Source organism: Salvelinus sp. IW2-2015, linkage group LG35, assembly GCF_002910315.2.
Source record: "Salvelinus sp. IW2-2015 linkage group LG35, ASM291031v2, whole genome shotgun sequence".
Classification (NCBI taxonomy): Eukaryota; Metazoa; Chordata; class Actinopteri; order Salmoniformes; family Salmonidae; genus Salvelinus; species Salvelinus sp. IW2-2015.
Window position 1 is genome coordinate 3467160 of NC_036874.1, and position 21260 is coordinate 3488419.

At 44.6% G+C, this 21260-nt stretch overlaps 1 protein-coding gene and 1 long non-coding RNA gene across 4 annotated transcripts; both read right to left on the bottom strand.

The window, feature by feature from the left end:
• Nucleotides 1–142: 142 nt before the first annotated feature.
• Nucleotides 143–20515, bottom strand: si:dkey-122a22.2 (uncharacterized). 2 transcript variants are annotated; one of them, XM_023980065.2, is made up of 11 exons: nt 20271–20514; nt 19702–19888; nt 19468–19539; nt 19306–19382; nt 18965–19065; nt 17396–17512; nt 16503–16577; nt 3796–3933; nt 2783–2865; nt 2538–2634; nt 143–622 (listed from the first exon to the last, which is right to left on the bottom strand). In XM_023980065.2, exons 1-9 carry the CDS (start codon nt 20325–20327, stop codon nt 2823–2825), a joined length of 867 nt encoding a protein of 288 aa, XP_023835833.1. In that variant the 5' UTR covers nt 20328–20514; the 3' UTR covers nt 143–622; nt 2538–2634; nt 2783–2822. The 2 variants fall into 2 exon arrangements, with proteins under 2 accessions (XP_023835833.1, XP_023835835.1); XM_023980067.2 differs by lacking the exon at nt 17396–17512 and having other exon boundaries at nt 20271–20515.
• LOC139023717 (uncharacterized) lies at nt 9755–10610 on the bottom strand. Of its 2 annotated transcripts, none has more exons than XR_011474854.1 (3): nt 10486–10610; nt 10002–10118; nt 9755–9852 (listed from the first exon to the last, which is right to left on the bottom strand). It is a non-coding gene; the product is annotated as an uncharacterized lncRNA (long non-coding RNA). The 2 variants fall into 2 exon arrangements; XR_011474855.1 differs by lacking the exon at nt 10486–10610 and adding an exon at nt 10176–10230.
• Nucleotides 20516–21260: the final 745 nt, after the last annotated feature.

A 21260-nucleotide genomic window follows, 5' to 3' on the forward strand; every position in this document is an offset into this window, starting at 1 on the left:
CATTCACGGTGAACGCTGCATATGTCGGCTCAATCGGAGATTACTTTTACATCGTCACGTTTACTTTCTATCATGGGATCTATAACGCTGCAGCTTTACAGACTGACTAGATCCCAGAAAGATAGTAGAGTTAACACACAGACACAAATTAAGAAGACTTTATTATTTATTTACATACATTAAGGCAAAACTGTCTGATATTTGTAATAAAGTATACAAAAAATAAATCAATCGATTGAAAGCGGTTTTATGTGTGGACATATACTTGACATGTGTTCCTGTCAAAAATCATCACTGGAAAAAAACTAAACATGGAACCTCTGACATATGACTTCATCTTCCAGTTGTGAGTGTAGTTGAGACATTTGGCAGCAGAATCAGTGTGTCACTGGCACAGAATTCAAACCTTGAAATTAGAGCATATGAACTAGATATCTTCTATAGATCTCTATGGTCATTGGCTCTGCTGTTTGGACTGCCGTTGGGACACCAGCTTCGACAGGTGTTTGCTAACAACAGACGGCCTCTTGTAGATCATCCTGCGGTCCCCTCCTTTAACATGGATCTGGTTGGCCGAGGGGTAAGTCTGCTCCAGTAARGTCTTCTGAAGCTGGGCCACCACCTGATATGGAAGCACATACAGTCAGTCAATGTTCATTTGAGTTAGTTTGAGGGCCCTGTGAGAAACAGTCAATATGCATTATCCCAATTCCATCCATCCCCTTTCTCCCCGAAGTGTGCAGTAGTGCAGTCCCCCTGAACTAGTGCAGTCGTTGGCTAAGATGGCAGCGACGAATGGTGCATTGCCTCGAGCTCCTACAAAACATTGCAGGTTTCTTTTTCTAAAAAAAATCTTACTCAGTTTGTTTTGTGCATTACTTCATACCCCCCAGGTAGAACTATTGGAATTTTAATCGCTTGGAAGTCACACCGTCCACCTGACCTTCCCGAATTCCCAAAGACGGCAGAACAATGGTCTATGTACTTCTGTGAGGCGCCGGGTTGCCTGGGAGTCCTACCGGAGAGCAGGAAATAGACACAGATGGAGAGGCAGATGTGGGAGGGTCTTAGTGAGATTGAGACGCTGGGTGACCCGTCCTCCATTACCGAGCATACTACTCTCCAATGTTCAACCATTAGTGAATAAAATTGATGAACTCAGAGCGAGGATCTCCTTCCAGAGGGACATCAGATTCTGCAACATACTCTGTTTTTCTGAGACCTGGCTTTCCTCCAACATCCAAACAGATTATATACAACCAGCGTGTTTGACAGTTCATCAAGCAGATAGGAAGAGGGCTCTCTCTAGCAAGAACAAAGGCAGAGGGCTCTGCTTTATGATCAATAACAAGTAGTGCGACGAGGAACACTTACAGAAACTTGCGAGCTTCTGCACTCCCAACTTGGACTACTTGGTCAAATGTCACCCTTTTTACCTTCCGAGAGTTTTCAGGGATTATCGCTACTTTGGTGTACATCCCGCCCTAAACTGACACCAAAAAAGCTCTCAAAGATCTTCATTGGACCCTGAATAAACTGGAGACCGAGTACCCGGAGGCAGCGTTCATTGTCGCGGAGAACTTTAACAAAAGTAATTTGAGAACCGTGCTTCCGAATTACTATCAACACATTAACATGGGTATAAGGCCATCTCCTGTCCTCCTTTTGGCAAATCTGACCATGACTCCATTTTGCTCTTCCCCACCTACAAACAAAGACTCAAGAGGAAAGTTCTGGTGGTCAGGTATGTACACCGCTGGTCTGACCAATCAGAATCCATGCTTCAAGACTGTTTTGATCACGTGGACTGGAATATTTTCCTATGCTGTTCAGCTCAGCCTTCAATACCATAGCGCCCCCTGAGCTCACAGATCTGGGACTTAAGTTCTCCCTATGCAACTGGGTCCTGGACTTCCTGACGGGCCGCCCCAAGGTGGTGAAGGTATGCAACATTACCTCCTCCACACTGATCCTCAACATGGGGGCCCCACAAGGGTGCATCTTATTAGTCTCCTCCTGTACTCCCTGTATACCCACGACTGCGTGGCCTCACACAGTTCCAACTCCCTCATCAAGTGTGCTGATGACACGACAGTAATAGGCCTGATTATCAACAACGACAAGACGCCCTACAGGGAGGAGGTAGGCACTCTGACGGTGTGGTGCCAGGTGAACAACCCCTCCTTCAACGTCAGCAAAACAAAAGAGGTGATTGTGGACTTCAGGAGGAACCAAGCTGGGCACGCCCCCATTCTCATCAACAGTCCCATCAAGGAACCTCAGCCACCCGCGTTACGAATCAGACGAGGGCAGTACAGGAGCTTCATGGCTAAAACGAACATACTGGCCAATAGCTTCTAGCCCCAGACCATCAGGCTGCTGAATAGCCACCACTAGTCAGCTACCTGCTACCTTGAAAGTTCTAGGATTTTTTCAACCCTACCCATGAGTACACACTTCAGGGTGAAGATTGAGAGATGGAATTGGGCCAGCCACTAGACAGACTAATGGAGGGAGGAAGGTTGTACACTACTCACTTGGTTTAGAGGAGCAGGAATTTGCTCATCAAAAGAATCCCCAATAATCACACTCACAGAAGTCCTACTGGAGAGGGGTTTGAATTTGGAGATTTCCCTGAAAGATTATCAAAACATTACATACAAATCTCAAAATAAGTTTGCTTTTACACTTGTACATTTTGGATATACTGTAGAGCATATCCAAAATGATTGTGTGATGACAGCTTGACATCACATTCACATGTACTGTATGTTGGTCTCACCTGACTTGAGAAGCACTTTCATTCAGGAAGAAATGTTCATCTACAGCACTGCTCTGGTGGGCTGGGTTACTGAGGAGGTACTTCTGAGAACACAAAGACATATGATAACATTGGACCATGGCCTGAAAGTAAATGTGTGTGTGCATTATAATCTTCACTTGTCTCTCTCCAACCGTTTCTCTTTCCCTACAATTGAAGCAAAATGACTCACTTGATGTCCTTATCTCCTTGGTAACTGTAGTATTTCAAAAGCTGAAATCTCTGTTGCTATCAAAAAGTGAGTTCCAGGAAATAGAACCAAGATATTTTCACAAACCATTCAGACTTTAACCTGGAACAGTTATCAATAGTCACAGTCCTCTCTCTCTCTCCCCTCTCTCTCCCCCCTCTCTCTCTCCTGAGGAACGATCATTACTCTACCACTAGCTCCATCCCGTGGCTATGTTAGAGATTTTTCTCCAACACAACAAGGTTGGACCATCACACCTGGACATCTCCTCCTGCCCAATAACAGAATAGGGAATTTCATTTCTGGTGTCAGCAGGTATATTGAGGCACATTAAAATCACACATTCAAATGCATGGTTTAAAAATAAGACATTGAGAACATATGAGCTGTTGACCTGACCCCAGATATGTTCATTTGGTCTTTAAGATGGACCTGACGCCTTGAGGTTTTCAGCAATGTTTCAGTCAGACTCACCTGTCTCTGTATGAGGTTTTCAGCAATGTTTCAGTCAGACTCACCTGTCTCTGTATAGGTCAGTTTCAGCGATGTTTCAGTCAGACTCACCTGTCTCTGTATGACGTTCTTCAGCGATGTTTCAGTCAGACTCACCTGTCTCTGTATGAGGTCTTTCAGCGATGTTCAGTCAGACTCACCTGTCTCTGTATGAGGTCTTCAGCGATGTTTCAGTCAGACTCACCTGTCTCTGTATGAGTCTTCAGCGATGTTTCAGTCAGACTCACCTGTCTCCTGTATGAGTCTTCAGCGATGTTTTCAGCAGACTCACCTGTCTCTGTATGAGGTCTTCAGCGATGTTGTCCCCATGATGGCTGGCTTTAGCAGCCCCAGAATGATGAGGATGCGGCTAATGCCTGTGGCAGCTGAGAATTGCATGGCTTGGAGGGATGGCACCAGCTGACTGTACCTACAGACACAACAACATGTGACTAACTATAGAGACACACAGAACATAACATGTGACTGTAACTATAGAGACACAGAACACAACATGTGACTAACTATAGAGAATCAGAACACAACATGTGACTGTACCTAGAGAGACAAATACACAACAGACACACACACACGTACTGTACCTAGAGACAAACACACAACATCAGATTGTCAGGAATGAAAAGCTTAGCAACACCAGCCCAACAACTACCTGACTCAGAGACGTCATGCTTATTACTTTTTTTGTTTTGTTGCGGGCACCAATGTCCTAAATCAATATATTTGAAAACGTTTGTGCAAAACATTTCTTAATATACACTGAACAAAAATATAAACACAACATGTAAAGTACTGGTCCCATGTTTCATGAGCTGAAATAGAAAAATCCCAGAATTGTTCCATATGCACAAAAATCTTATCTCTCTCAGATTTTCTGAACAAATTTGTTTACATCCCTGTTAGTGAATATTTCTCCTTTGCCAAGATAATCAAGAAGTTGATTAAACAGCATTATCATTACGCAGGTGCACAATAAAGGGCCACTCTAAAATGTGCAGTTGTCACTCAACACAATGCCACAGATGTCTCAAGTTGAGAGAGCGTACAATTTTTGAAAACTGTCAGAAACCGTCTCAGGGAAGTTCATTTACATGCTTGTCTTCACCGGGATCTTGCCCTGAATGTAGTTTGTCATCTTAACCAACTTCAGTGGGCAAATGCTCACCTTCGATGGCCACTGGCACACTGGAGAAGTGTGCTCTTCACGGATGAATCCCGGTTTCAAACTGTACTAGGCAGATGGCAGACAGCGTGTATGGCGTTGTGTGGGTGAGCAGTTTGCTGATGTCAACGTTGTGAACAGAGTGCCCCATGGTGTCGGTGGGGTTATGGTAAGAGCAGGTATAAGCTACGGAAAATGAATACAATTGCATTTTATCAATGGCTATTTGAATGCAGAGATACCGTGACAAGATCCTGAGACCCGTTGTCGTGCAATTGATCTTCCGCTATCAACCTCATGTTTCAGCATGATAATGCACAGCCCAATGTCGCAAGGATCTGTACACAACTTCTGGAAGCTGAAAAAGTCCCTGTTCTTCAATTGCCTGCATACTCACCAGACATGTCACCCATTCAGCATGTTCGGGATGCGCTGGATTCCAGTTCCCGCCAATATCCAGCAACTTCACACAGCCATTGAAGAGGAGTGGGACAACATTCCACAGGCCACAATCCACAGTCTGATCAACTCTATGCGAAGGAGATGTTTTGCGCTGCATGAGGCAAATGGCGGTCACACCAGACTGACTGGTTTTCTGATCCATTTATTTCAATTGACTGATTACCTTATATAAACTGTTACTCAGTAAAAGTGTTGTGTTTAGATTTTTGTTCAGTGTAATTGCATGCCTCTTCCTTTAACAGACAAGAATTTAAATGGATTTCCAATCCTYATATTAAATGATCCCCAAATGCAATATTTCAAAACTGACAAGAATGGAGTATGATTATAGAACAATGCATGGAATATGATTAGAAAACAGCCCTAGGCTAGGCTGTGTTTCACTGTTCTTTAGGCTGTGTTTCACTGTTCATTAGGCTGTGTTTCACTGTTCTTTAGGCTGTGTTTCACCTGTGTCATTAGGCTGTTTTCACTGTTTCTTTAGGCTGTGTTTCACTGTTCTTTAGGCTTGTTCACTGTTCTTTAGGCTGTGTTCACTGTTCATTTAGCTGTTTCACTGTTCATTTAGGCTTTGTTTCACTGTTCTTTAGGCTGTGTTTCACTGTTCTTTAAGCTGTTTCACTGTTCATTAGACTTTGTTTCACTGTTCTTTAGGCTTGTTTCACTGTTCTTTAAGCTGATGTTTCACTGTTCTTTTAAGCTGTGTTTCACTGTTGCTTTAGGCTGTGTTTCACTGTTTCATTAGGCTTTGTTTCACTGTTCTTTAAGCTGTGTTTTCACTGTTTCTTTAGGCTGTGTTTCACTGTTCTTAGGCTGTGTTTCACTGTTCTTAGGCTGTTGGTTTCACTGTCATTAGCTTTGTTTCACTGTCTTTAGGCTGTGTTTCACTGTTCTTTAAGCTGTGTTTCACTGTTCATTAGGCTGTGTTTCACTGTTCTTTAAGCTTGTTTCACTGTTCTTTAGGCTGTATTTCATTTCTTTAGGCTGTGTTTCACTGTTCTTTTAGGCTTGTTTTCACTGTTCTTTAGGCTGTGTTTCACTGTTCTTTAGGCTGTGTTTCACTGTTCTTTTAAGGCTGTGTTTCACTGTTCTTTAAGCTGTGTTTTCACTGTTCTTTAAGCTGTGTTTCACTGTTCTTGTAGGCTGTGTTTCACTGTTCTTTAGGCTGTGTTTCACTGTTCTTTAGGCTGTGTTTCACTTGTTTCTTTAGGCTGGGTTTCACTGTTCTTTAGGCTGTGTTTCACTGTTCTTTAGGCTGTGTTTCACTGTTCTATAGGCTGTGTTCTTCACTGTTCTTTTAGGCTGTGTTTCACTGTTCATTAGGCTTGTTTCACTGTTCTTTAGGCTGTGTTTCACGTTCTTTAGGCGTGTTTCACTGTTCTTAGGCTGTTTTCACTGTTCTTTAGGCTGTGTTTCACTGTTCTTAGGCTGTGTTTCATGTTCTTTAGGCTGTGTTTCACTTGCTTTAGCTGTGTTTCACTGTTCTTTCTAGGGCTGTGTTTCACTGTTCTTTAGGCTGTTGTTTCACTGTTCTTATAGGCTGTGTTTCACTGTCTTAGGCTGTGTTCACTGTTCTTTAGCTGTGTTTCACTGTTCTTTAGGCTGTGTTTCACGTGTTCTTTAGGCTGTGTTTTCACTGTTCTTAGGCTGTGTTTCACTGTTCTTTAGGCTGTGTTTCACTGTTCATTAGGCTGTGTTTCACTGTTCTTTAGGCTGTGTTTCACTGTTCTTTAGGCTGTGTTTCACTGTTCATTAGGCCAGCAGCAATAAGCCCTCAAAGCTGAAAGATTGCAGGGGAGAGATGAGGCTAGCAGAGTCCTTGACCTTAGTTTCAACTACAACATCATAGCGATGTGTTTATTCTGAACAATCTTGGTTACAACAGTGTGACATATAGACAATGTCGCATCGGTCTAAAAACAGACCTATTGGGAATATTCATTAGAAATATGATATTAATAAATATGTATTTTCAGCCAAAATCCCAAACTTTCTCTAACAGACGTTTTGACAGGAGAGAATGAGAGATATTTTTTGGGGCAAATGAGGAGAGCAGCGCTGGGATTTTGTAACTCAGGAGGGCCAATCGGTCTCGGCTCACTGGTGCTTTGAATTGGCTGGTCTCAGCCTGCAGAGCCCAATCAAGTGGCGTCCGCCTCACAGCTGCCCCCCCCCCGCCACCCAACAACCAGTGCTCAGCCCCCCACCCCTAGTGTTCAGCCCACCCATCTCAGACCACCCACAGCCCTGAGCCCTTGCCCTCAGTGCACCCCCAGCCCTAGCTCTCAGCCAACCCACCCCACAGCTCTGAACCTCACAGTTATCCCCACAGCCCTCACCCAACTGCTAGGCCCACAGCCCCAAGGCCCAGGCCTCAGCTCACCCCACAGTGCTAGTCAGGCCCACAGCCTCCAGCCAGGCCTCAACCTAGAGTGCACACCCCCCCGACCCAAAGTGCTCACCCCACAGCTTTCACCTCAAGTCGACATTGGCTTGTTATTTCCCACGTGTTGCGGTATAAAGTTCTGTCAAAGGATGTAAATCCTTATAAGGCTGTAGCCTGATGTCTAGACGAGGCAGTAGTCTGATGTCTAGACGAGGCTGTAACCTGATTGGGCCTCAGCTATTTGGAGAAACAAATGTTAACAGTCTTCCAGTCTTAAACTTCAGCAACAATACACGTGCCGTCAATGGGACGTTCTACCTGCTACACAGCAACCAACCAAAATGGCTGATGGCAATGCCGGACCCCTAACGGCTGTATTGTAGCAGGGCTGTTAGGAAGAGGTCACAAATAGACAAAAGTTTAATGGTGGCAGCAGAAAGGAAAATAGTTGCTGCTACCTTTCTCAATTTCAGCTTCACAGACCATTTTTCTTCTTCAAATCAGACATTTAAAGACTGACATTTTGACATTATCATCTTCCTTGCCACTATTTCACCCCTGAAGTCATTCTCACCCCACAATTTAGAAGGGACTCTTATAACCTGGCTCTTTAGGGACTTCTCTGTCTCCACACATTTCCACCTGTCACCTTTTCCTCTCCCTTAAAAACTTTATCAGCCCCTGTTTGAATCTGGTCAAATCATTGCTCTGTCTGTCTGTCTGTCGCATTATTTCAAAGATTCTCCAGCCACCTGTCCTGTTCCTTCTTATTCCTCCATTTTTAATTCTGCCCGGGAGGGAGGATTATGCGAGGGAAGGCATGCGTGTCAAAGGGAAATTTAGCGGGTAAAGACAGCCCAGATTGGCGGGATGAATTAAGGCGATAAGAGGGAGGGAGTGGAGGAACCATGTGCAAAACGCCTCAGCCATGTTGGTCATTTCAGAGGGCTCTTCTTTCCCCTTCCTCCTCAGCAGCGGCAAGGCAATATCTAAATTAATAACGTGGTGAAATGAGTTTGTGCGGCGGACTTTCTGCTGTTTGACTTTCCCATCTGGATTAGTGCAGGCTGAATAGACGCTCTGTTACTTTTGTTACAACTGTCGCAATTCACTGTCGGAATTTGGCCCCCCGACAAGATAAGAGGGCCCTGCCTCATTAGCATGTCATTCCATATGCAGGGCCTCCATTACCTGAGAGGGAGCTCACGGACAAAATAGACTATTACACGAGTAGAACGTGGAACATGTTCTATTACATGACTAGGAGAGAACACAGAACATGGACAATTACATTAGAACACAGAAAAGGGACTATTACATAGGCTAGAATGTAGAACATGTTCTATTACATGACTAGGAGAGAACACAGAACATGGACAATTACACAGGTTGGCATTTTATTGTCATGAGTCTTGCCCTGGAGGCAACTCTGCAGAGTGGTCACTAGCTGGCACAGCCACAAAGTCATCAAATCTGATTTTAAACCTAACCCTAACCACACTGTTAAGTCTAATGCCTAACCCTGACCTTAAATTACATCCAAAAAGTACATTTTGGTTTTCATACATTTTTACAATACAGCCAATTTTAACTTTTCAGCTGGCCCATCTAGTGGAAATGGGTCAGTTCTGCCTCCTGTGCAAGATTCATGAAAATAAACATCAACCTGCAACTATTACGAAAGAGAAAAACGGGAACAGGGACTATTAAGGAGAGAAAAGCGGAAACAAGACTATTACAGGGAGAAAACGGAACAAGGACTATTACAGGCAGAAAACGGGACAGGGATATTACAGGAGAGGAAAACGGACAGGACTATTACAGGAGAGAAACGGAAACAAGGACTATACAGGAGAGAAAACTGCGGACAGGGACTATTACAGGAGAGAAAACGGACAGGACAAAGTTAGGAGAGAAAACGGAGGACAAGGAGACTATTACAGGAGAGAAAATCGGAACAAGGACTAATAACAGGAATAGAGAAAACGGGACAGGACTATTCAGGAGAGAAAACGGAACAAGGACTATTACAGAGAGAAAACGGAACAAGGACTATTAGCAGGAGAGAAAACGGAGGACAAGGACATTACAGGAGAGAAAAACGGAACAAGGACTATTAACAAAGGAGAGAAACGGAACAAGGACTATTACAGGAAGAAAACGGACAGGGACTATCAGGAGAGAAAACGGAACAAGGACTATTACAGGAGAGAAAAACGGAACAAGGGACTATTAAACAGGAGAGAAAAAACGGAACAGGGACTATTACAGGAGAGAAAACGGAACAGGGACTATTACAGGAGAGAAAACGGGAACAAGGACTATTACAGGAGAGAAAACGGACAGGGACTATTACAGGAAGAAAACGCGAGAACAAGGACTATTACAGGAGAGAAAACGGAACAGGACTATTACAAGGAGAGAAAACGGAACAGGACAGTACAGGGGCGATTAGAACAAGGAACAGGACTATTACAGGAGAGAAAACGGGACAGAGACTATTACAGGAGAGAAAACGGAACAGGGACTATTACAGGAGAGAAAAACGGAACAAGGACTATTACAGGAGAGAAAACGGGAACAAGGACTATTACAGGAGAGAAAACGCGGACAGGGACTATTACAGAAGAAAACGGACAGGGACTATTACAGGAGAGAAAACGGAACAAGTACTATTACAGGAGAGAAAACGAACAAGGACTATTACAGGAGAGAGAAACGGAACAGGACTATTACAGGAGAGAAAAGCGAACAGGACTATTACAGGAGAGAAAACGACCAAGAGGACTAGTAAGGAGAGAAAACGAACAGGACTATTACAGGAGAGAAAACGGAACAAGACTATTAACAGCGAGAGAAAACGAACAAGACTATTACAGGAGAGAAAACGGGACAGGACTATTACAGGAAGGAAAACGGAAACAGGACTATACAGGAGAGAAAACGGACAGGACTATTACAGGAGAGAAACCGGAACAAGGACTATTACAGGAGAGAAAACGGAACAAGGACTATTACAGGAGAGAAACGGGAACAGGGACATTTACAGGAGAGAAACGGGACAAGGACTATTACAAGAGAGAAACGAAAGACTATTACAGGAGAGGAAAACGGACAAGGACTATTACAGGAGAAAAACGAGGACAAGGACTTTATTTATCAGGAGAGAAAACGGAACAAGGACTATTAACAGGGAGAGAAACGGAACACTATTACAGGAGAGAAACACAGAGGACTATTACAGGAGAGAAAACGGGAAAGGACTATACAGGGAGAGAAAACGGGACAGGACTATTACAGGAGAGAAAAGGAACAAGGACTATTACAGAGAGAAAAACGGACAGAGACTATTACAGGAGAGAAAAACGGAACAGAGACTATTACAGGAGAGAAAACGGAACAGGGACTATTACAGGAGAAGAAAACGGGACAAGGACTATTACAGGAGAGAAACGGAACAGGACTATTACAGGAGAGAAAAACGACAAGGACAATATATACAGGGAGAAGAGAAACCGGACAAGGACTATTACAAGAGCGAAAACGACACAAGGACTATTACAGAGAGAAAACGGGACAGGACTATTACAGGAGAGGGAAAACGGACAGGGACTATTACAGGAGAGAAAACGAACAGACTATTTACATGAGGAATAAAACGGGGAACAAGACGTATGACAGGAAGAAAACGGAACAGGCGACTATTACAGGAAAATGTAGAAACGGTAACAATAGACTCATCCCCAGGAGCAGAAAACGCGAACAAGAGTTACCACACGAGTAAATATTGAGTAAATATGGGACCATTGCAGGTGCCTAAAAACAGAGACATCACAACACAAGTGTCAAAAAAAGAAAGTGTAATATAAAACTACAAGTGATTCATTGGAGATACCGTTGAAAATACAGCAGTTGTGAGCACCAAAACAGAAGTAAAATAGATCTAATTTCTCCTTGCATACCTTGTAGTGTTCTTGGAAAATTTACTTCTAATAAGGCTCCAGTAAACAACAATCCTCAAAGTGCGAACTACTTGTTAAATGAAATCAAAGTTGCCATTCTCCTGAGAACAAATTAACCAACTACTGAAACCACTAGAACGATTGAGATGAATGAATGATGCAGGACAGATGGCTTTTTTATTGAAACCAAAATGAAAGCACCACTCCTCACCAAACTTTTGCCAAAGGTGTGGCAGTGTGTACTACCCAGAACAGCCAGACCAGCAGATCTTTCCTCCCCGATCAATACTAAATAGATTCTATGTGAGGATTAATGCATGGGGGCCGAAGACTATTCTCGCTGCCGTTGATTAGTGGAACGGAGAAAGCAACACGAATAACCGTTACGCTTATCACCACTGGTGCCAAATTAGAATTAATTGGGTTCCTGACTACGTCCTGCTTGTCTTCTCGGAGCTGTGCGGTGTCTAACAGTTAGAGGCTGAGAGGCAGAAACATGAGGAAACATGGCTATTCTCTGTCGCAGGAGTAAACAACACTCACTCCCTCTCTCTCTATCGCACACACGCACGCACACTCCCTCTCTCTCTCGCGCACACGCACACACACGCTCTCTCTCTCTCTCACGCACACACACACACACACCCTCTCTCTCAAGCACACACACACACACTCTCCCTCTCTCTCTCGCGCGCACACACACACACCCTCTCTCTCTCGCGCACACACACACACTCACTCCCTCTCTCTCTCTCTCTCTCGCGCACACTTGAAAGATTCACAGGCACAGTCATGGTTTTTCAATTATCATCAATCAATATCCTAACAGAGCGCGTCATATTTCCTGGTGTTACTGTCCACTCCACTAGGTCTTGTCTACTCCCAGAGCACATTGGTGAAGCTGCCTATCTGGGCCCTGAGTACCCCATGACATGGGTTGGGAGGCCTGGAGCCTGGCCTTGCCTTGCTCCACTGGATTATTGAACACAGGCAAGCAACACACCGAGTGAATGAGCTCAGAGGAGAATGCTGCTGCTACCTGTGCCTGGTCTGCAGAGTGGCTGGACTGCTGTCTGTCACTATACAGTCCTCAACCTAGACATAGCCACAGAGTATGGAAAGATCTTTACATCAGCTCTGGTATTGGAGGTGTTGTCAATAACGTCACATTCTACCTCGTGCACGTCCTTTGACTATTTTTGGAAACGGCAGCTCACAACTTCAACCCTAGAGACGGTCTCTTTTTAGTCATGCGTTTCAGAACCAGCCTTCTACCCAGCCTGTAAAACTGCGACTGAAAGCGCAACAAACAAAGTGAAAATAAAAGCATTTGGTTGATAAATCAAATTAACCTAGAGGAATCACCTAAGCCCATCACACCAGTCCATCATCTGACAAAGTGACAGTGAAACTATCTCTGCCTACCTTCCTCTGCTAGCGGTCTGGCTAGGGGGTCTGAGTGTCAGAGAAACAGGAACACAGTTTGCCCAGCGCCGTCTGAGACAGTCTGTATCCTCAGTGTGCCCAGGGCTGTCTGAGACAGTCCGTATCCTCAGTGTTCCCAGGGCCATCTGAGACAGTCCGTATCCTCAGTGTTCCCAGGGCCATCTGAGACGGTCCGTATCCTCAGTGTGCCCAGCGCCGTCTGAGACAGTCCGTATCCTCAGTGTGCCCAGGGTACTAATGAGGGATCAGATGATGAATGGGGCCTGGCTGGATGTGATATGGAGTCTCCATCTGGGCTCATAACTCTAGCAGGTTTCCATACCGGTGAGACTGATCCACCACCAGACCACCCCCCAGCTTGGCCATGCCCATGCCAAGCCCACCACCCCAGCTTGGCCATGCCCAGGCCAAGCCCACCACCCCAGCTGGGCCATGCCCAGGCCAAGCCCACCACCCCAGCTGGGCCATGCCCATGCCAAGCCCACCACCCCAGCTTGGCCATGCCCATGCCAAGCCCACCAGCTGGGCCAATTGCCCATGCCAAGCCCCCCCCCAGCTGGCCATGCCCAGAGCCCAAGCCACCACCCCAGCTGGGCCATGCCCAGGCCAAGCCCACCACACCAGCTGGGCCATGCCCAGGCCAAGCCCACCCCCCAGCTTGGCCATGCCCATGCCAAGCCCACCACCCCAGCTGGCCATGCCCATGCCAGCCACCACCCCGCTTGGCCATGCCATGCAAGCCCACCCCCCAGCTGGGCCATGCCATGCCCATAGCCCACCCCCAGCTGGGGCCAGCCCAACCACCCCAGCTGGGCCATGCCAGGCCAAGCCCACCACACCAGCTGGTACAGTAGCTCATGTGTGCCTGCTGAGAGACAGACAATCAGGTGGGGCTTCCATCACCTCCACCCACACCATCAGACACATTGCTTTGACCCTCTGGTTTCTGCTCATTTAAAATGTCACTGGCAGTTGACCAACCATTACCCTTTAAAGTAAACGCCTTCTTAGGACATCAAGCCTCTTTCCTCTCACCTTGACGGCACTGTCCTTTTCTTTCACTTGATATTATGAAGAGGGCAGATGTTGGTCATACTAACATGAAACAACTTTGTCCTGAATATCTGAAATAAGGAAAATAAGCAACATCATGAATGTAATTGGCCTATTTCTAAATAGTTATACCCCAGTGATTCATGATGCAAAGGATTCAGTTTGAGTAAACACATTTGAAAAAGCTAGAGTAAAATGGTGTTTTGACAATCAAGCAAACGCTCATTAAACAACAATAGGACAAGCTCATTAAAATAGAATACTTCCCACTGTTTGGGATTATATTAAATAGGAGTCAATATTTTCCAGAGACAAATTCATTCTGTAATACACCAACTCTAATACAACACACAAACACCGTCTCTCACACACACAAGTATAAGGCCAATTATAACTGAAGTCTGGTATCTATGGTTCCCCATCTCCTTCCTATATAAAACACTAAACACTGACTGTTACAGTAGATATTAGGAATCTGGCCTTCATGCCAATGTGTTATATTTACATGTAGGCCATTGTCTACTGTAGACTTTAGGGAGAGTGTAGGGTTGCCTGCAGATTTATGTGATTCTGCTATATATACACTATCATCAAGTGCGAACGCGAAGACACTGTACATTTGAAACTGGGTCAACTTCACAAGACCCATTTTCAGGGCAAAGAAAACAAACTCATTGTATGCGCTTCATCCTGTAGGGATCCGACTAAAATACATCCCTGATGAATGCAATCTGTATGGGACAGAGGGGCTTCCACTAACTCCTGCGTTCTGCTGACTTTATTTCTCATTAGGAAGAGTACTCCTGGCTCTAGCCTCAGAGGAGAAATACCAAAGGAAAGATTAGCCTGGGATCCAAACTGAGACAATGGTGAATAGAGCATATCAGTTTGGATTCCAGGCTAGGGAACTCTAGTCTCCATCTCGCTCTACTTTCATTTTGTCTGATAAAACAGCAGTATTTGGGAGAGAGCCGTGGTTAATGAGAAGGACTTGATGTGTAAATTCTGGAGCCCAGGCAGAGAGCAGCCTCGCTGCTACGTCTCTCAGGGTACCATCACATAGTGTGTGTGATGTGTAAATTCTGGAGCCCAGGCAGAGAGCAGCCTCGCTGATACCGTCTCCTCAGGTACCATCACGGCGTGTGTGTGTGTGCGCGCACAACGTTGTATGAATGTTAAGTTGTATCGGACGTTGTTGCACTTGTATTATGTTCTAAAGAATGTCAATACACACATACTCCGGTGGCTCCGGATAGAACTACAAAAATGGTTTCAGTAATCTTGATATTACATATTTCTTGTTTTCTATCTAAAATCAGAGACTAATAATATAAATCTACTTTAGGCAGCAATCCTTTCCTCGGTTGATTTCTAAGTTGCAGAGTAATTGGATGTCCAGCCAGTACACTGTAGTCTGCTAGGCAGCAGGGAAATGAAATGAATGCCTATTAATCAGAGGATAATTGGACACATATCTCTGATAAATGACACGGCTCCACTTACAGTCACGTACAAATTAGGCCATTTTCAACGACTCATTTCTTATCTCACTAAAGAAATGAAATGTTATATAACCCCACAGAGCAAATGGGATGCTGGTGGAGGGAAATAACAGAGACAAAACTAGGGTTGGAAAATCCCTGGAACTTTCCTAAAATTCACAGGTTTTCCAGAAATCCCACCGTTTGGAGGATCCTCAGATTTCCTGCATATTCATTGCTTATTCCAGGAATCTTCCAAGCGCAATTTATGGAAAACTTAGACTTTTTGGAAAAGTTACAAGAATTTCACATAACAAATGTTTTAGTTTTTTTGCAAAGCATATGGAAAGTGTTTGTTCATGAATAATAACTTTGAACACAATGTTGTTGTTCAAAGATGTTACGCTTGGGGAGCGTGAAGCATTCACCCTCCAATTGATACAAAGAAAAGCAATATTGTAAATGGTAGGGTCAAACAAATTTGCAGCTTACATATTTTCATGTGTTTACCTGTATTGTTTTACAGCATATTACCATATTGTTTTACAGCATATTACCATATTGTTATGTAAATCACTGCTATTTACTGATGACTATGAATAACTGACAGTTTCACTAATGTCCTGCCTGATTATCATAATATCCTATATGGTAATTTATGAACAATGAATATGAATAGGGTTATATGTCCATTATCCACAGCTTGACATGAATCATGCATAGGGAAAAAAGAGACTTATTATTAAAATGTGTGTCATCTCTCCCCCACCCTAATTCTCCGCTCTCATTTCTTCCTGGTGAAAGAGAGTGTGATCTACTAATGAGTTCCTTTGGCCTCATTAATCATGTTAATGCTGCTTCCTGTCCAACAGAGATAATCAACTACAGTGGATCCTATCCACTATCCATACAGAAAATATGGATGGAGTCAAGGGCTTGAGTAACACAGTAGTACCAACTCGCTCTGCTCCTCCTTTCTCCCTTCCCTTCCCTCCCTCTCCTCCGTTCCTCCTCCTCGAGGTGACTTACCAGTACTTCTGCCACTGGTCCACCTCAAAGATGTCCTCTGGAATGGGATCAATAAGGACAAGGTCTGACACCTGCCTGAGGACGGACGGACGAACAGACAACACAAAGAGAGGACACAGAAAGAGAGAGAGAAAAAAAGAGAGAAAGAAACAGTGATGAAGTGGGCCTCCAGTGTCCGTTCTGACCCTTCCCCTATACCCTTCCTGTCCTGTCCGTAATGAGTGTGAGAAGGATTTCTCTGCCCCGGTTGTCTGTCTGTCCGTCTGATTGATCCAGGCCCACTGGCAGACAGATGGACCCACACCCCATCACCACATCCAGGGGGGAATATATTTTATTCTGCGGGTGTCATCCTCTCACATTCACTTAATTTACTCTCTTAACTGACGCACATCACGGCTGATGAAACGCTAAATCTCTCACCTCGGGCCGGGAGGCTGATCCCTCCCTGCTCGTGTTAATCACTAGGTTTCTCAGAAATGGGGGTTGGTGGGGATGTGGGGAGTGAGGGTAGAGAATGTATGATGTCCCTCCCTGGGTTTGATGCAGTGCTGAGTCTAGCTACAGATTGTGATAATACTTTTGAAGTACTGGAGTTACTGTAGTCAATAATGTGAGAGGGAAGAGGATGGAACTCAAACAGAGATGAGAAAGTGAGAATGCCCAAAGTTTGTCAAAAACTGTACAAATCTTTCCCTTTCATTTGGGATAGAGGCATAAAGCTGAATCTACACAACCACTTTGGAGATATGAACATATCAACCAACTTTTGTAGTGAACCTATCACTAAGTGATCTCAATATATTTTGACTTGTGGCAAGTTTGGCAAAAAGAAACGAGTTAGCCTATATTTTCCATTGAGATTCCGTTGCTAGGTGGGCAGGGAGACTCACGCGTCATGGATATGGCTGTAGAACCTGGCGTTGAGCGTGCCCAGTTCAGACCCCACCAGGATGAAAGGCGTGGCTAAACCAGCTAACCTGATGAGGCGGTGGAGGTCGTCCACCATTCTGTAGGAGGAAAGACATCAATCAATTCATCAAATGTATGTCTTTACAACCACAGCTGTCACAAAGGGCTTTTACAGTAAAACACATCAAACCCTAAGTCGGCAGCTACACCATAACAACAGAAACACTGCCATTGAAACCCTTGAAATCAGCCAATGTAAAGTAGCCTAGTGGAAGAAGCCCCTGAAGTCCCCACCTTTGCCTTGTAAAGCAGGACAGATACAACAGAAAATCATCCAAAAGAAAAAGAGGGAGCATCGTCATCAAGTGAAATGCAGCTCCCCACAGACAGCCATCTGTTGTGTTGGGTCTCTTACACTAATAAATCAACATTGGAGAGAAGAGGCTAGGATGAAGAGGTTTCACTGCAGCAGCAGGGAGAATACAGTCATCAAACCCTCAGCTTGCCAGCTTATTGAATTCTGGGTAATTGATTGCTTGTATCAGAAGAAGACAGCCTGCTCTGCTGTTAGCCTGTGCCAGATCCCAAGGTAACAGAGAATGCTGACCTGACCGTCCACATACAACCACGACGACATCCACCCATCACTCAGACAGATTTAATGCTTAACAACACGTTACTTTGTCAGCCAGAGAGATTAGGGGAGAGTCAAGGACAGGGCAGGCCATGGCAGGGAGATTGTAGGGCAATGGACCCCGATGTCTCTGACTGGACAATCCATGAGGTGGCCACACATGGCGCTTAGCCAAGGGGAATAGTAAATCTGATAGGGAATGGTGTGTGTGCTTGTTGAGAATCAGGGCTTTAGAATAACTTGCATCAAACACCTATTACCTTGACTGTAGTAGTAGACTATTAGGTAACACTATTTTTTGGGTACTTTTTACCCCCTTTTCTCCCCAATTTCGTGATATCCAATTGGTAGTTAGTCTTGTCCCATCGCTGCAACTCCCGTACGGACTCGGGAGAGGCGAAGGTCGAGAGACATGCGTCCTCCGAAACACGACCCCGCCAGGCCACACTGCTTCTTGACATACTGCTCGCATAACCCGGTAGCCAGCCACACCAATGTGTCGGAGGAAACACAGTACACCTGGCGACCGTGTCAGAGTGCATGCACCCGGCCCACCACAGGAGTCGCTACAGCGCGACGGGACAAGGACTTCCCGGGCCGGCCGAACCCTCCCTAACCCGGACGACGCTAGGCCAATTGTGCGCCGCCTTATGGATCTCCTGGTTGCGGTCGGCTGCGACACAGCCCGGTATCGAACCCGGATCTGTAGTGACGCCGCTAACACTGCCTTAGACCGCTGCGCCACTCGGGAGGTCTATTAGATAACACTTTACATTAACAATGCATGAAAAACAAGATGGAAAGGATGCAAATTTGCACGACAGAGTAGCCTATAACTGCTTCATTTTGGTATTCTGGGGCAAGCAGTTAGAGGTAAAACTTTAAAATGACAGGATAGAGAAAACAAGATTCTTACTGTCCAGTGGTTGACATCCCCCAGACTTTCTCCGTCCCTGTACTTTCATTCTGCAGGACTCTTTTGCTGAACCCCAGTCCCACTCTGTCATAAGTGCACACCTGTGGGTGGGAAAATAGGATCATCAATCAATCAAATGTATTTTTTAAGCCTTTTTCACATCAGCAGTTGTCACAAAAACATTGGAACCAGGACAAGATTTGCAACCATGTTATACACAATCGTCTTCTGGTCAGGGAATGTAGTCCATCAATTTGTTTGTCCCACAAAAATAAAACCCTTCTAGAACTGTTGAATCATTAACAGAGTTGCCTGAAACGATGTACTGTATTTCTCCTTACCTTGGTTAGCAGTGCAACGTTCTCTTGTACATGGAACCAGATGTCAGAGGACATACCAGTGGGAGCATCCAGTATGACTACACAGGAAACAGAGTAGTTAGGGCTTACATCTGAGAGGAAATGACAGTTGTGTTGACATTTCTGGCAAGCTAGCAGACTTACCAACTGGCTGTCCTTGTCCTTTGCACATCAGGTGCATCTTTTGACCTAAACCGATATCTATAATTTCACCATCTGAAAAAAAAAATACAAATTAATCAATGCTGATAATCTTAATCATAATGTAAGGGTTTTATTGGCCTTCTGTACTCATGTACGCATTAAAGAATAAAGTTGAGAGAGGAAAGTGAATGTCAGTGAGGCAGGAAGGTGAATCTCATGTTTGCAGCAGGTTACCTTCTGGCAGTAACAGTTGGCCCTCTCTTTGCAATGATGCATAGTTCAGAAAGGGAGGGATGAGGATGATGAGGAGGAGACATTTTCCAACTGAGGTAACGGTCGACCAGCATCTGCTCGTTTTAGCCCCTTGTTGTGGTCGATGTTGTTGACTGGTCTCTCCTGAACCTGCAGTCTGTCTGTCAGTCTATCATAGGAGAATAATAATCAACATGTTATATCAATGTGTGGATACGCTACCTAGTTAGTATTTACAGCTGTCAGAAAGCCATAGTTACATAAACATGTGTCAGTCAAAATGCCTCTACAATGAGCGTTGGAATGGCTTTAACTAACGCATTGTGTCCACATGTAAGTTAAGTCATGTAATCAGTGTAACGTTAATGGAAGATAGTAATATCAGGGCTAGGTAAAGTAATTACCTAGGCTACTAGCTATGCCTTGCGGTAGTACTTAGCTAGTTCAGATCTGAACATCTGAGAGGAGATGGCAGTGGTGTCGACATTTCTGTCTCGCTAGCTAACCAAGCTAGTAGATTAGCAGCCTAGCGAAGTACAGTAGATAGCTACCTTTTTGTCTGTCCTAGCATCTCCAGTGGCTTCTTGACCGTCTGTCCTTCTGCGCATTTTTGAGTGTCAAGTTTGAATAAAGTATTACATAAACTATCTATCTACTAGCTGAAACCAGGTGGTGAATGCACAGGATTGAATGAATGCACCGCGTTAGCTAGAACTTCCTGGAAATGTACAGACGCCGAAATGGGACAACAATGCGTTTAGCTAAGAGTTGACACTGCAGCAGAAATTAGTGTTCAGTGTTCACTGCCACCGCCTTCTTCTTCTTCTATGACGTTTAGCGGCGGTTGGCATTACCGCCACCTACTAGACTGGAGTACAACTCCCTTATACTTTACTTGAAAAATAAAAATTTACTAAATAAATACCCTACCATCTAACACTATACTCACTAGGTTTAAAATTATATAAAATAAAATTAACACCCCCCTACTCCACTAATTAAATGTATTTATTCCTACCTCATGCCATCACCCTGAAAGGATGGGACATCACCACTTAACACATCCTGTAACTCTTCTGCTGTCAAGTCTCGCACACCCAAATACCTCTCTGCAGCTGCCACCATAACATCAATTTTTGGAGACTTCCGTTCCATCCCCGCAGAACAATTAATAACCATTGCTATAAATGCTAAAAATCCATTCTTACTGAAACTTATTTGACTTTTTGGCCTATCCCTCTGTATGGGTATATCTCTACTACTCTCACCACTCCTCCCCCTTAACCCATCTTCCTCTACTTTCTTCACTGCCTCTGCATATGACAACTTCTGCTCTACTTTAACCCTGGAAACCTCAACCTGCCTCTCTCACACGGGACATTTCTGATCCCCAGCTCCATGGGCACCCCTACAATTAACACATTCCACTACTTTCCCCAATACTACACATTCCTTTGTCTCATGCCCTTCTGCACATTTCTCACACCTTGGACACTCCCTCCTACACACTGCTGCCACATGCCCATAAGCTTGAGACCTGT